Source organism: Talpa occidentalis, unplaced genomic scaffold (genome assembly GCF_014898055.3).
Source record: "Talpa occidentalis isolate TD23 unplaced genomic scaffold, MPIMG_talOcc4v2.1 talOcc4.8, whole genome shotgun sequence".
NCBI lineage: Eukaryota > Metazoa > Chordata > Mammalia > Eulipotyphla > Talpidae > Talpa > Talpa occidentalis.
The window spans coordinates 72,843,528-72,856,651 of NW_023605194.1; the positions used below are offsets into that span (position 1 = coordinate 72,843,528).

Sequence of the window (13,124 nt, forward strand, 5' to 3'; positions counted from 1 at the left end):
GAAGGAAAAAAGAGCAAGGCAGATCATACTTTAAAGAGCAAGTAACTAGAGGCTTCTTGGAGATGAAAATTTAGCTCTCTGTGTATATGTGGTATATATGGCTTGCTTTCTCAACACACACACATTATCTTTCTGTCCCTCCTGCCCTCTCCCTGAGGAGGGAAGAAGGAAAGAATTGTTTGGGGAGAGGGAGAAGATAAGAAATAGTTTTAGATTCACGCTAAATTCTCCCATTAGATTGGGTTGGGGTGGCAAGGGAAAAATGAGATTTCATGCTGTTACTGAAAACATCAAACTGTGGCTCTCCAACCAACAGTGGGTCCTAATATGAAGTTTAATGGACCGCAGCAAACCTTAAAAATGGAAAATCTTAATTCATGAGAAGTATTTTTTTTTTTTTAAAAACATACATGCATGTGGACATGGGCCATGGTACAATCTATGTTGTTTTCTCTGGGTGCACAATTCATCAAGCTTGATTTGGACTAGACCTGTATTAGCTAAACCAGGGGAAACCCAAGCAGGCACTGAGCTGGGGAGGGAGAGATCAGTCCTCACCTTTCTCCTCCCTGCTTCTGGAAAGGCAAGTCTACAAGGGAAAGGGTAGGGGCTTTTTCTTGCCTTTAAAGGTTGCCTGCTTATTGCTGATTAGAGTTCAGCTCATCTTGAATTACACACTCTCCCACTCATAACAGCCTCTCATTACTAAAGGCTCAGCTTTCATCTGCAAAAATATTATTCTGAGCCATTATTTTCAACATCTGTCCCATTTCCATTCTGGAATATTCATACACATCAATTATCCCTCTGTGGCAAGAACAAGGGGCTCTTGCATTATGGTGACAAATCCATACAGAAGGCAGGGCCGTGATGACTTGACATGGACAGCCTGCTGCTATTTTTTTCCTTTATTGCTAGAACTTGTCATCTTTATATTAAGGCAATTTGCAACACTAATGCATGGTCACCAACCTTTGCTCTCCCAGAGTAGCACATCTGATGAATGTGTGTATGTGTGCAACTGTTTTTTAAAAGACATACATGCATGTGTCCTTGCATAGATTATATGTAATCTATGTTGCTTTCTTTGGGTGCACAATTAATCAAGCTTGATTTGGACTAGACCTGTATTAGATAAACAAGGGAAAACCCAATCCTCTCCTCCCTTTCCTTTCCTTCTCTCTCTCTCTCTCACTCTCTTTCTCTCTCTCTCTCTCTCTCTCTCTCTCACACACACACACACACATACCCCTGAGGCTCTGCTCTTCACTTCACTTATGGTCTATGCTTAGGTTATCTTGGCAAAAAGAAATCACAGTTATAATTTGCTTCACATAATTCTGGGCTTTCTGTCCTCTGATTCCCTATGGAGCAATATGATAATACAAGAGTAAAGATTTTCTATAAGCAAAATCTGGATCTCAATGCCCAAACCTGTTCAGCCTGAGTCCCGTGGGTGGTGGGAGGAAAGAGAACAGTGGTTACCAGGTTTTCTTCACATAAAAGAAAATGCCTTAAAAATCACAAGATCAAAGACAGCAGAGATTAAAGAATTAAATCACCTAGAGGAATCGTCCAGGGCAGGAGGAAGACAGGGCAAGAAGGATGGGGAGGAAGTTCTGGGATGAAAATAAGGGCTTCGATTCGTGGGGTCAATTCAATGGGCCAACGGGTATGTACTTTCAGGTGCTGCAGCTTGCCGAGAAGTGTTTAAGAACTGACTTTAAAACATCAGACCTTTATGTAAGTCCAGGTTTGACTTTCACTGGTCCTATTCATATTCCCTATACCCCGCCTCCACCTTCCCATCCATAAGTTAGGAGATTCGTGGGGCAAGAAGGAGGGGCAGGGTATTGGGAGGCATCCCAACCTGGGAACCCCATTAATCACAGGATGCTAAGAATCAGGCAGGCAACCTAGGCAAGGTTCCAAAAACCCCAGGGAAGCTTCTTTTTCAACCTTCGCCTTCTGTTTGACAGCTGAGGAGAGAAAGTCCAGAGTGCCCGGCAGGTTCTTTGCCTTACTGCTTTCCAGAGGGTCTGGTTAAAATCACCCTGAGATGAGAGTCCACTCAGCGCCGCAGCCTCGGCTTGGCCAAGGCCAGGAGAGGGCAGCCACTCAGCCCAACCCTTTAGATGCTAAGGAAGGTGACATGTACCTTAAGGCCGGGGAAAGCAGCAGCCTGCCAGCAGCCTTGCCTGTGAGAAGCCCCTCCCCTCCTCAGAGCAGCTGGGCCTCTCACCTCACAGCTCCCTACCTTCTTGCTCCAGTCTCAGTCCCGCCACAGAGGAGCTGAGAGTTTCCACAAAATGTCTGGAGAGTAAATAATCAATAGCTCCTTGCCCCGTGGTAGCAGAGCAGGGGAAGAAGGGCCGCGTGGAGGCAGCATGCTCCATTTAAACAAATAGATGATGCACATTAGTGCTTCATTAAGCACGGGCCTCTCCCATTACTCAAGCAGTCATCTGGGGCGTGTGAGTCCACATCAAACAGGCTGGGGGGAAGGAATGCGGTCAGGTGACAAGACCGGGCGCCCCAGCTTAGGATGGAGGCATCAGCTGGGCACTGACGCGCTCAGGGCTGTCCCCTCCCTGCCAAGCCTCCTGCACAGCTCACACACTCACTTTCCCCCAGGGTTTTCTGGAGAAGGTCGTGCTTGGCTTGTAACTTGGTGATGAGGTTCCTGCCCTCCAGGTATTCCTTCATTTTCTGTAAGGAGGAAAAAGAGCAATGAGACTCCTGAAAGAAAAAAAAATCATCACAGACACTGGGCTGTACAATTCCCTTTTTAAAAGGGTATTCGGTTTCTGACCCAATTTCCACCCAGTCCATTTTTTCATTTCCTTAAGGCAGCTGTTGATTTTCATGGTGATCAGTATCCTGCTCCAGGTTGGAGTGTGAGGCACTGTCTCAAGTTCCTCATCCATCTCCTTCAGTTCCGCTGAAAAGCAGTGTGGTGGAGGGACGCACTGGGCTGTCCTCTTGGCATGAGGACATACACCTGCCACTTGTCACCTCCACTGACCTCCACCCTGCCTGGCTCCTCCGCCAGTGCAGTCCATCAGCCATGGAGGCTAAGTCTTCGCCTCAGCTGCAAGGCTCAGTCTTTACCTCCTCCTCTATTCTGCATGGAGTCTGTGGAAAACCTGGGGTTTCTGAACGCGCAGAGGGAAGGGCTGTCACCACCCACTTGTACACACAGATAATGGCAGCTCCAAACATAAGACAAGGATATAGAAACACGATCCCACCTGAACACTGGGCTGAATGGTCTGATCCGCCCCTTCTCAATGCTTGTCAGCCTAGGAGAGACGATCTGTCCCTGGACAATTCATCAAATCTCTAGAACAACCCTATGAACTATCACTGTTGTCACCCTCATTTACGGATGAGGGCACTAAGTTTTGGAGACATTAAATCAATTGCTCAAGATCAGCCTGTTGCTGAGTGATGGAGCCAGTATCCAAACACACAGATTTTTGATGATACAGCGTGAGCTTAGCTGTTAGGACAACACACTTGTAGGATAAATGGATTAATCAGACTTTTTACGTCTCTAGCCTCTGGGACTATCACCCGAGGCTAAAGCAGAAGGCTTTTGGGAGCGTGGGTGTGGGGTGTGCGTGCCTGAGTGTGGACACCTGGAGTATGGCGTGGGCATGAGTAAGTGTGCACACCTGTGCCTGGAGGCCAGTGATGTAAGAGCGGCGTCACTCAGACAGGGAGCTATGGGAAGATGACTGTGGAGCATGCGTGACTACAGAAGAGGCGAGACCATGAGAGAGCCTAGGGAAAGAGTGTAAAGATTCATTGGGGTAGGGAGGCTCAGTTGCCTGACTCACTGCATGGCAGCTTCCCTGCCTGATGTGCCTGTGAACCTGGTTCTCCGAGAGAACATTAAAGCCTGAAATATTCACCGAGGACTCTGGGACTCTACCTGTCTGCCCGAATCCATAGTGAACCTACCCTGTACCTCCTGGCACTAGAATGCTCCACCCACAGGGACGCAGGTAGCAGCAGACACAACTCCCCTGTATTCATTAGAGATGAGGGACAATTCAGGACTTTGGAGAACGTTAGCATGCGTTCCTCACCTGGCTCTCACAATGACTCTGCACAAACACCAGGAAAAACATTACCATTTTCTTACAGATAAGAAGACATTCTCCGGGAAGGGGATGTCAAATAAACTGTCGATCGCTGCAATCCAGTAAGTGGCAACTCCAGGGCTGCAGCCCAGGCCTCTGGATTCTTAACACACCATGTTTCCCACTCCACTCTGCAGCCATTCATGGGCATCTTAGTCTGCCTTGCTTGTCTCCTGAGACAGTGGTCCATCTCCTGGGTCAGGGGTCATCTGCCCATGTCTGAGCTCATAGGCAAAATGGCAGGGCTCCCCCAGGGACTGTCTGTGAATCACTAATGATATGTGACATGGAAGAGGGGCGTGGCAAGTGAACAAGACATTTAAAGTTTGTACTGTCTTCTTAATGTATTAACAGAAAGTATAATTATATATTAATCATTGGTTTTATGACTTAATACATCACTGTAGGATGAACGCAGACAGGTGAGAAAAATACGACTTTTACTCTGTACTTTGTACATTGTGGACTTTTAACCAAGAGTATATATTTCTCTCTCTCAAAACAAAGAAAAAATATGCTTTCTCTGGGATGCATCCCCTCGCCTTCTTACACTTTCAGAAGCTACTGCACCTACCTTTGCAAACCTCCCTAACCGTACCTCTCACACAGCTGTCAAGGCAGCTTATGACTCATGTGTCTCTCTCCAGACAGCCGCCTCCTGAGGTCAGAGGCCCAGCACTCATGACTCTCTGCATTCCCGATGCCTAGTGCCCTGCCTGGCACATAGCAGACACTCAAGAACTGCTCAAATAATAGCTAAAATATAGATAATCAGTCTCTCTTTCCTCCAAAGAACCTACTTCAGGAGTTACAAACCAAGCTTCCAAGTGTGTCCCTACACTCCGAATTAAATATAAAACAAATAAAGCCCTAGCGATACATCAAATCATATCTGGTGTTTCACGCACAACCTGTTCCCTCTGCTCCTTTGAGCATGTGCACAGAACATGTGCATGGAAAAAGGTCCCCACCCCCGTCACCTTCCCCTCCATCTGCTCCAGCTGCACTCACCTGCTGTCAGTCCTCCCTGGGTAACATCCAATCCCCAGCCAATGCCTAATTGTGAGGCTGGGAACAGTCTTTAGGGCCCAGAGGTGGAAACCCGGCAGAAAACATCCACTGCTGATATCTGAACCCTCAAAGGCCCCCAGGAAGGTTATCCCTGGAGAATAAAGATTTTCTAACAAGAAAAAATTCATCAAGAAACTGTCACCCTTAAAACAGGACCAGATTGCTCAGAAAACAGCCAAAGTTCTGAGAGGAGATGGATGCAAATTCCTTCCTCTCACTCCTGTTTCTGAAATCATTTTTTTCCTATTCATGTTCACAGTTCACTAGTTAACTCTGACTGTCACTCAGTGAACCATTAAAATAAATAACAAGCTGATAAAGAGGCATGATGGATTGCCTTTTTCGGGTTTCATTAAATCCTGAAGGATCGAAAGAAACACTGTGTCAAGGTATGACTTGCATTCCTAATTCTGGGGTGGAAGCAATGGTTAGGAATTTTCCATCCAGATGAGCCAGGTATGGGAAGTGAGGGCACCCCAGAGCTCATAGGCATGTTATTTGCCACTTTCCCAGCCCACCTGGGATCAGGGTTCATCTGCAGGAGAGCTGAACTGGGAGAAGTCTTGGTCCTTGGCTGGCAGAACTGAGTTAGGGGTATTGGCGTTGCTGACCAGACACATGAGAGGAGACAGCAGAAGGCAAAGGAGGGAGGACAGCTTTTCAAAGATATTTGGAGACCAGGGACCCAGGAAAAGAACTGTCTATGCACAATCTCAAAAATCCCTTCCTTGGGCAAAAAGAGGCTCTGTCCTTATTTAAAACATATTCCAAAAGCAGGCAATTACCTTCCTTTCATTCCACGTTCCTTACCAAACATACAAAGTAAAGTGATTACCTGGAGTTTTCTGTTCTAGGGCACCAGAATAAATCGAATTCCTAAAACACAGTCTGAGCACTTCCCTATGCTCCCCCCACAAATTGTATACTCAGTGTTATTGAAACTGATAATTTTTTCAAAAAGTAGAAAGGGAAACAGAGGGTCTATTAGGTGGTTTTGTCTTTTGCCATTATGGACCTTCAATTCAGTTTATATGACCTTATCAATTTATCTCTCCATAGTTCCAAGTTGGTTATTAGCTGTCAGCAATGAGTTTTAGTTATTGAAATTATTATTTCAATAATAATAACAATGAAATATTTGTTTAGTTATTAACATATTGATATTATTAAATATTATAAATAATATAAAATTATTAGCAATAATTAAAATATTTTTTAGTTATTAATATTATTAAGATTATAGTCCTCACTGACATACCTTTTAGTTGCAGTAAAATGGAAAAGTCTGAGATGGACTATTCTAGTTCTACCACTTATTAACTCTTCTAGCTCTGGGCAAGTCACTTAATCCCCAGAGTCTCAGTTTCTCCATGTGAAAAATGGAGCTAAAGTTTTTTTTCACAGGTTGTTGAAGGTGAACATGATAACAAGCATGACTGTGATTATCAGGTAATCAAAAAAGTTGTACCAGAATCACTTGCTCAGTCCTTCCCTAAACTGCTTTGCACTATTTCTTAAGAAAGCCACACAAAACTGGTTCCTGGCCTTAAAAAAATTTAGTGAGAGGCATGAAAACATTCTTCAAATTTAATTTTTAAATGCCTCTTCCCTTAAATACACTCTTATCATGGACACATAAAACTCATGGGGATCATGCGTATGCCTTGGAATGAACCTGTGTGACACCAAAGCCATAAGTACCCACTGCTTTTAGCAAGGGGGTGGGAGGAACAGTGAGCTCAGCCTAGCCAGCCCCATGTGCAGAGACACGCAGCTGTCATTACTGCGGCTGCTTCCCCGTCATCCAGGCTCGCTGATATTTGCCCCCCTCTCCGTCAGTTTTTGAAGTAGGAAACAGCTGTCAGACAGAATACATAATAGAGAAACCTTTAAAGGGAAACACATCTCCCCCTTTAAATGATGGAGCAGGGCATTCATTCATTTGTACCTGCTCATTCATTAGCAGACATTTACCAAGTTGCCTCCAGAGAATACCAAGAAGAAAAAGGGTCTCCATCTCGTGTTCTAGAGCACTGTGCCAATGGCCAAGGCACGGCTCCTCTCCTATTACCTTACCCAACCTGTCCCTGAGACCAGGCAGTCTAGGTTGATTCATTTTATCAGCCCTGATCCTTAACCCCTTCCCACTTTATCCCCCATACTCTACCTCATACAAGGAAATACTTAGAAGAAATGCCAGTCTTATAAGACCTTAACAATCCTAAATAGTGAGCATCATGGCCCACAGAGCAGGGAACTGGTTATGTAAGTGATGGTCCATTCACCCAGTGGAATTCTGTGCAGCCAGTAAAAAAGGAGGCAGATCTTTTTGGACTATTATAAAAAAATCCAAAATAAATTAATTGAAAAAAGCAAAGTGAAGAGCAGTATAAGTGGTATACTTCTATTAGCATTTCTTTTTATTTTATTTCATTCCATTTCTAATGCAATTCTAATTGTATCAAAAGGTACGTCAGTGATAGTCTACTCATAGAATAAAATATCTCTGGAAGAACACAAAAGTTGGTTTCAACCACTGACAGAGGCGGGTGGTGGGGGGGAAGGACATCAGGGATGGAAGAAGTTTGACTTTTTCCTGTAAATCTTTGCATTATCTTTAAAAAACTTATTTTATCAACCACAATAAAAAAGTAGGTATTGATATTGCTGGACTGTGTTATAGAAGGTGAGCTGTACAAAGCCAAGGGCATGAGAAAATACACCCTCACTTGGATCCAACAAGAGAAGGTGGCTGAGCTGATTCTGGGCCTTCACTTCACCTTAGCTTCTTCAGCAGGCTCTAGAGAAAATTCCTGTGGCCTGAAACCAGCAACAGAGTCTGGTTTCAGCTCTTGCTTAGGACTTTGGACAAGCTGCCCATCCTGTCTGCATTGGAAGAGGTGGGGTTTTTTTTTTTTTGTAACCTTTCCTATGACAAGGTTTGAGGTTTATTTACATTATTTTTAAAGATGACTTCAAGCTTGAAAATTCCATTATTATTTTCCTGGGATTCCTGGAAATCACTGACCTTTATAGGTCATGTTTCAGAATTCCAACTGATGTCATCGGGGCACATCAGCCTGATGGCAGCTGACAATGACTGGAAAGCACTTAGCAGACCTCTTGGTCGTCAGGCACACTACCGAGGGGTCAAAGCCAGGACCGAGGACCTCTCCCTGACTTCCCAACAGAACCAAGGTGGCAAGGTGTGCTGCTCTGGGGGTTTTGAAGGGTGCAGGGGAACACATGGGCAACATATGTGGGGGTAACAGACAGAAGAAAGAGTATCGGCAGGTGTGTTGGCTCTGCTCAGCTTGGCAAGCACAGGAGCCATCCCGCTTAACATGCATGCCCTTTATTCTTGAATGTCCACTTCATCACCCCCAAAAGCCTTTTTATCATGAATTGAATTACCTGATGCATCCCAAGCACCCATCACAAAAATGATGAGCTCTTGTAAATTCATTACTAGACAAGTTCAGATGAAAACCATTCCTGTTAGCCAAGAAATCTGCACATAATTTTGATAAGTTGCACTATGGTCACAAAAACCAGGAAACAGGTTACAGGACGTCAATGCATTTGCACAGAGGTGAAAGGGTGGGCAGATCTGAGAGGCAACCAAAGTGAATGTGATCACTCCTGCTCTTACTAACATCAACTTTGAACACAAATATTATAGCTTCATTTAAAGCCAAAAGTAATCCTAACAGTCTTAAATGTAATCTTTCTAATTTAACCAAAGAAGAAAAAAAAGAAGAAATCTTCTGCAAAGTAATAAGATTGGATTATTAAAGTTGTTATATCTATGCAGTCCAGATAGACGAGCCAAGCAGCTGTATTAGGAAAAATCTCTACAGTGTTCAACCAGCTCCTGAGATAAAGGAGTTTGGGGCAGAGACAGCCCTTGTTACAGACAGGAAGTTCTCTCCATGTCTAACCCAGGTGTTTGCAGCTTCATGCTCTGCATAGGCTGCTCTCCCTCCAGGAGCGCCTTCTCCTGTCCCCTGCCTGCTGGCTCACTCTCAGTGCCACACGAAGGTCACTTTGAGTGTGAGGCTTCCCAACTCCATTCATCCTGGTTGCCATTTATGCATGTGTTCACGTAAGCATTCACGTCTTTTGATATTTATTTTGAATATTACAATTATAAAAAAATCAACCCATTATAAATGTTTATAAATACAGTAAGTGAAAATGAAAGTCCTCGCCTCAGAGGCCTCATCCCATCACCCGCTGCTTCATTTTATATTCTTAGCATTCTCAGTTCATGGCACAGTGTCTGGCACATGGTAGGTCCTCAATAAATGGCCAATGAATAACTTAGCAATGATTAAAGACTAGATTAATAATAACACTGCTAGTGATAATAAACTTTCAGCATTTTTTGAGCACTAGTGACAACCAGGCAGTATGCTAAATATTTATGTATTAAATGTCTTAGAATAAAATCAATCATTTATTAAGTGAAAGCAGGTGATTACAAAATAGTATGTATAGCAGATCTCAAATTTGCAATAAAATTTTAAATATATGCTTGCATATATGTTTGTTTATGCATAGAGAAAAGACCAGAAGGGGAAGTAGCCCTAACAGTATTATCTCTGGTATTGGCATTATTTTATTTATTTTATTTTCTTCCTTTCTATTCTAAATTTTATATAAGTTTTGCTTTGCATAATAAAAAGGAAGTTATTTTAAAAAGAATAATACCGTTAAACAACTCTTTCAATAGTTTTCTCCAGGATAAAAAAAAATCTGAAGATGTATGAACTTAACTACTTAAAAACAGATTTCTTTTTTCAAAAAGATAACAAATCACTAGTGTTCTTAATGGAGAAAGGGTAGTGTTCAAAGAAGAATTAGACAAATTGTTCTAGTTGGAGGAAAAATTCAATTTACTCATGCAGACTGTGTTTCTTGACTGAAAAACAAGTTAATTCCTCTCATTCAGAATCAGTATACATATTCACTGGCTATATATCATCTCACATCTGCAAACTTAATTTCGCCTTTCTTGGTCATCAGATTAGGAAATAAATTTTGGTTCAAGCAATAAATCCTACTTGGCAAGCTCAAAATAACTTAATTATTAAAAAGCAGCACTGAAGACCAGCCAGCAATCTTCCAAAAGACTTTTAACACTACTTAAAAAAAGGCGGGGGGGAGCCCATCTGTCTAAAAGAAGACTGGGAGATACATAAATAACAAAATACAATGTTTTGGAATTCTCTGCAAACCAGTAATTCTGCACATTACATGGCTCTTTGAATTTTAATAATTATGAAAAACAATTTCCCATCAATGAAAATTATTAAAAAATAAATCATCAGATCACTTAGAACAGACTTTAAAAACAAGATATGCACTAGCCAGAATGTTTGGATGTAGTTTCCAAGAAACAAGAGATGAAGTCCCCCTTTCACAATCTTCTATGGCAGAGAAGGAAACTTTGAAATAAAAGACTATTAGTTCTTTAAAAAAAAATTTTTTTTTTTTTTAATCTCTATGTAGAGTACTTAGGAGCATCCTTTCTTCCAGGGGTCCCCTGCCTGTTGTTAAGCATAGCAACAGCCCCTGAATATGCCTAGCTCCAAATCTTGGGTATTCCGAGATCACCCTTCAGATACTAGACGAGGACTCTGGGTCCAGGTGGCTTGTGTGCCGCACGCCTGTTGGTGCTCTTTAAAGGTCAAGCTCCCTTACCGTGAAGTAGAACTGCTCTGTCTCTTGCTGATTGGCTCTCCTTTTGGCAATGCTGGGCTTGCTCATGAAAGTCTCAGAGACGGTGGACTTGACGGACTCCATGGAGTTGCTATACTGGAAGCAGTCGGACACATCAAAGTCTTCAACGGTCACAATGTCCTGGATGGTCTGCAGTGTGGCCTCCATTGTCTTCTTTACCTGCCATGACAAGGGCCAACATCACACGTGAGAGGCAGTATGCGAAAGGTATGTGAGCAAGCAGCTTAGGAAAGGAGGGCTAGGAGAGGAGGGAGGGTGTTGTCAGAGGGGGCAACTCTGGGACCCTCCTCTGAGACCACCATCTCCTTCATGCTATGACCTTGACCCAGCTCTTCTATTTGATAACTACTTTTTATTTTTCTAATTTAATATGAGCTCTGGGCTATCATGGAAATACTAAGGGAAAGAGAGTAAGACAAATTCAAGCGAAGCCCAAAATACAAGCGCTAGTTAAAATAGGTGAGGGGTCTAGTCCTACAATGCCCCAGGTTCTGTTTCATGACCTTAATAAATCATTGAACTTGCTTCCCCATTTGTAAACTAAGTGGTCCATCCCTAGTCCTACCTGGTCTTCCCGGGGAAAGTAAGACTTACCGCGAAGCCAGGTAAGAAGTCATTGAGCTAAAAAGAAAGACACTGAATAATCACTCATACTGCCTTTGGAACTGGTTGGTGAGGGCAAATGTTCTGGGCGCATAAAAGGGTCATCCTTTCTAAGAGGATAGAGATATTTGAAGTGTCAAAGTCAAAAGACTGCTTGAAAATGCTGGGAAAAGTTAGGCATGAGTGGGTAGTTTCAGAGACACAATATTATTCACATAGTTGCCAAGTGCCATTTTGATTAAATGTGTAAGAAGGGGGGAAGCACTTTGTAAAAGCTCAAAATAGACCTCAACCTTTGGCAGTGCAAGAGCAACTTCCTGGAGTTGAAGGACAGGATGTGGTGGAGGGGGAAAATCCAAGCCTACATTTGGCTAGGAAATGTTTGCAGCAGCCTGGACGTGCTCTGCGTGCTCCTGCACCTGCTTCCAGACGGGAGCAGCAAGACGCTCAAGGGAAACTCAGAGGCTGTCTCTGAGTCTCAGAGCAGGAAACTCACCTCTTCATTCTCAATCTTCAGGGTGGATAAGCGAGACTGCAGTTGTTGGCATCTCTGTACCAGCTCACTCTGGACAGGCTGCTGAGCACAGAGCTGGGAAGCCTGCCAAAAGAAACCAATCCCAGGTCAGGAAGAGGATACAGTTCTTCTGGTGGTTCCAGAGTCCCGTTACTACTAATAAAATGACTCATAATCAAGTCAAGAGGTTCACGGTTTCAATGGTAAACAAAATCTAGAGTCAAAGGATGAGGGTCTCTTCCAGGACCAAATAGTGGCGCCTATCGGGAAAGAGCAGGGCTTTCTCTTTGGAGACCACCTTCAGGCTGGTGCTTGGCAGGGGCAGGCCGTGGGTCCATGAAAGCCAGAGGAGGCCAGAGAAGAGTGTCTTGGGCAGCCCCGACCCCAGATGCACAATGTTCTGGCACAGTGAGCATTTCCTGCTAGACGTCCAAGTGGCCACCTCTGGTACCTCCCTCATCCCTGCCTTACCAGAGTGAAAGCAGGAGAGAAGTGGGTCAGGCGGCTAACTTGCCACTGTCGGCAGCCAGCATGTGTTTATAAATCTAGGCCATGCATGAGAGCTCTGACTCAATGAGAGAAAGCGTGAAGCCAGGAACAAGTCCACAGGATATACTAGAGGTAGTGGAATCTGGTGGAACTTAGCATTTTTCAAAGAGCCATCACTTTAACCCAGATCTTCAACAGATCTGTGTGGGAAAGGCCTGCCCTTCCCACAAGGATCCCTGCCTCCTGATGGGAGCATGGCTGTGGCATGGGCGTGAGGTCACCCGCAATTCCCAGGGTAACATATGAGGAACAGAAGGCTGGCAGATTTGGACCCATGTGGACGGAGCTTCTGCCACCTCACCACCCCCACGATGTGTCCCTGAGCCTCTCGTCTACAGAGACATGTGGATGGAACTATCCTCCTCCTTCCCCAGCGATGAGTGGGCACATTCTCATGCCCACAGACTATTTTCTTGATTGAACAGACAAAACCTCTCTTCAAATAGAGGGGGCATTCAAAAAGGAGGGGACATTTGACATTTTCCTCCACTGGC

The 13,124-nt window shown here is 44.0% G+C and overlaps 1 protein-coding gene across 9 annotated transcripts in view; it reads right to left on the reverse strand.

Annotated features, from left to right (window-relative positions):
• The window catches only part of SRGAP2 (SLIT-ROBO Rho GTPase activating protein 2), a 237,702-nt gene that overhangs the window by 38,099 nt on the left and 186,479 nt on the right, over nucleotides 1-13,124 (reverse strand). For all 9 annotated transcript variants that reach the window (XM_037497471.2, XM_037497469.2, XM_037497470.2 and 6 more), the window contains 3 exons: nucleotides 12,064-12,165; nucleotides 10,926-11,123; nucleotides 2,625-2,709 (listed from right to left, as the gene is read on the reverse strand). In XM_037497471.2, coding sequence (XP_037353368.1) covers nucleotides 2,625-2,709; nucleotides 10,926-11,123; nucleotides 12,064-12,165 — 385 coding nt within the window. The remainder of the gene's footprint in view (nucleotides 1-2,624; nucleotides 2,710-10,925; nucleotides 11,124-12,063; nucleotides 12,166-13,124) is intronic.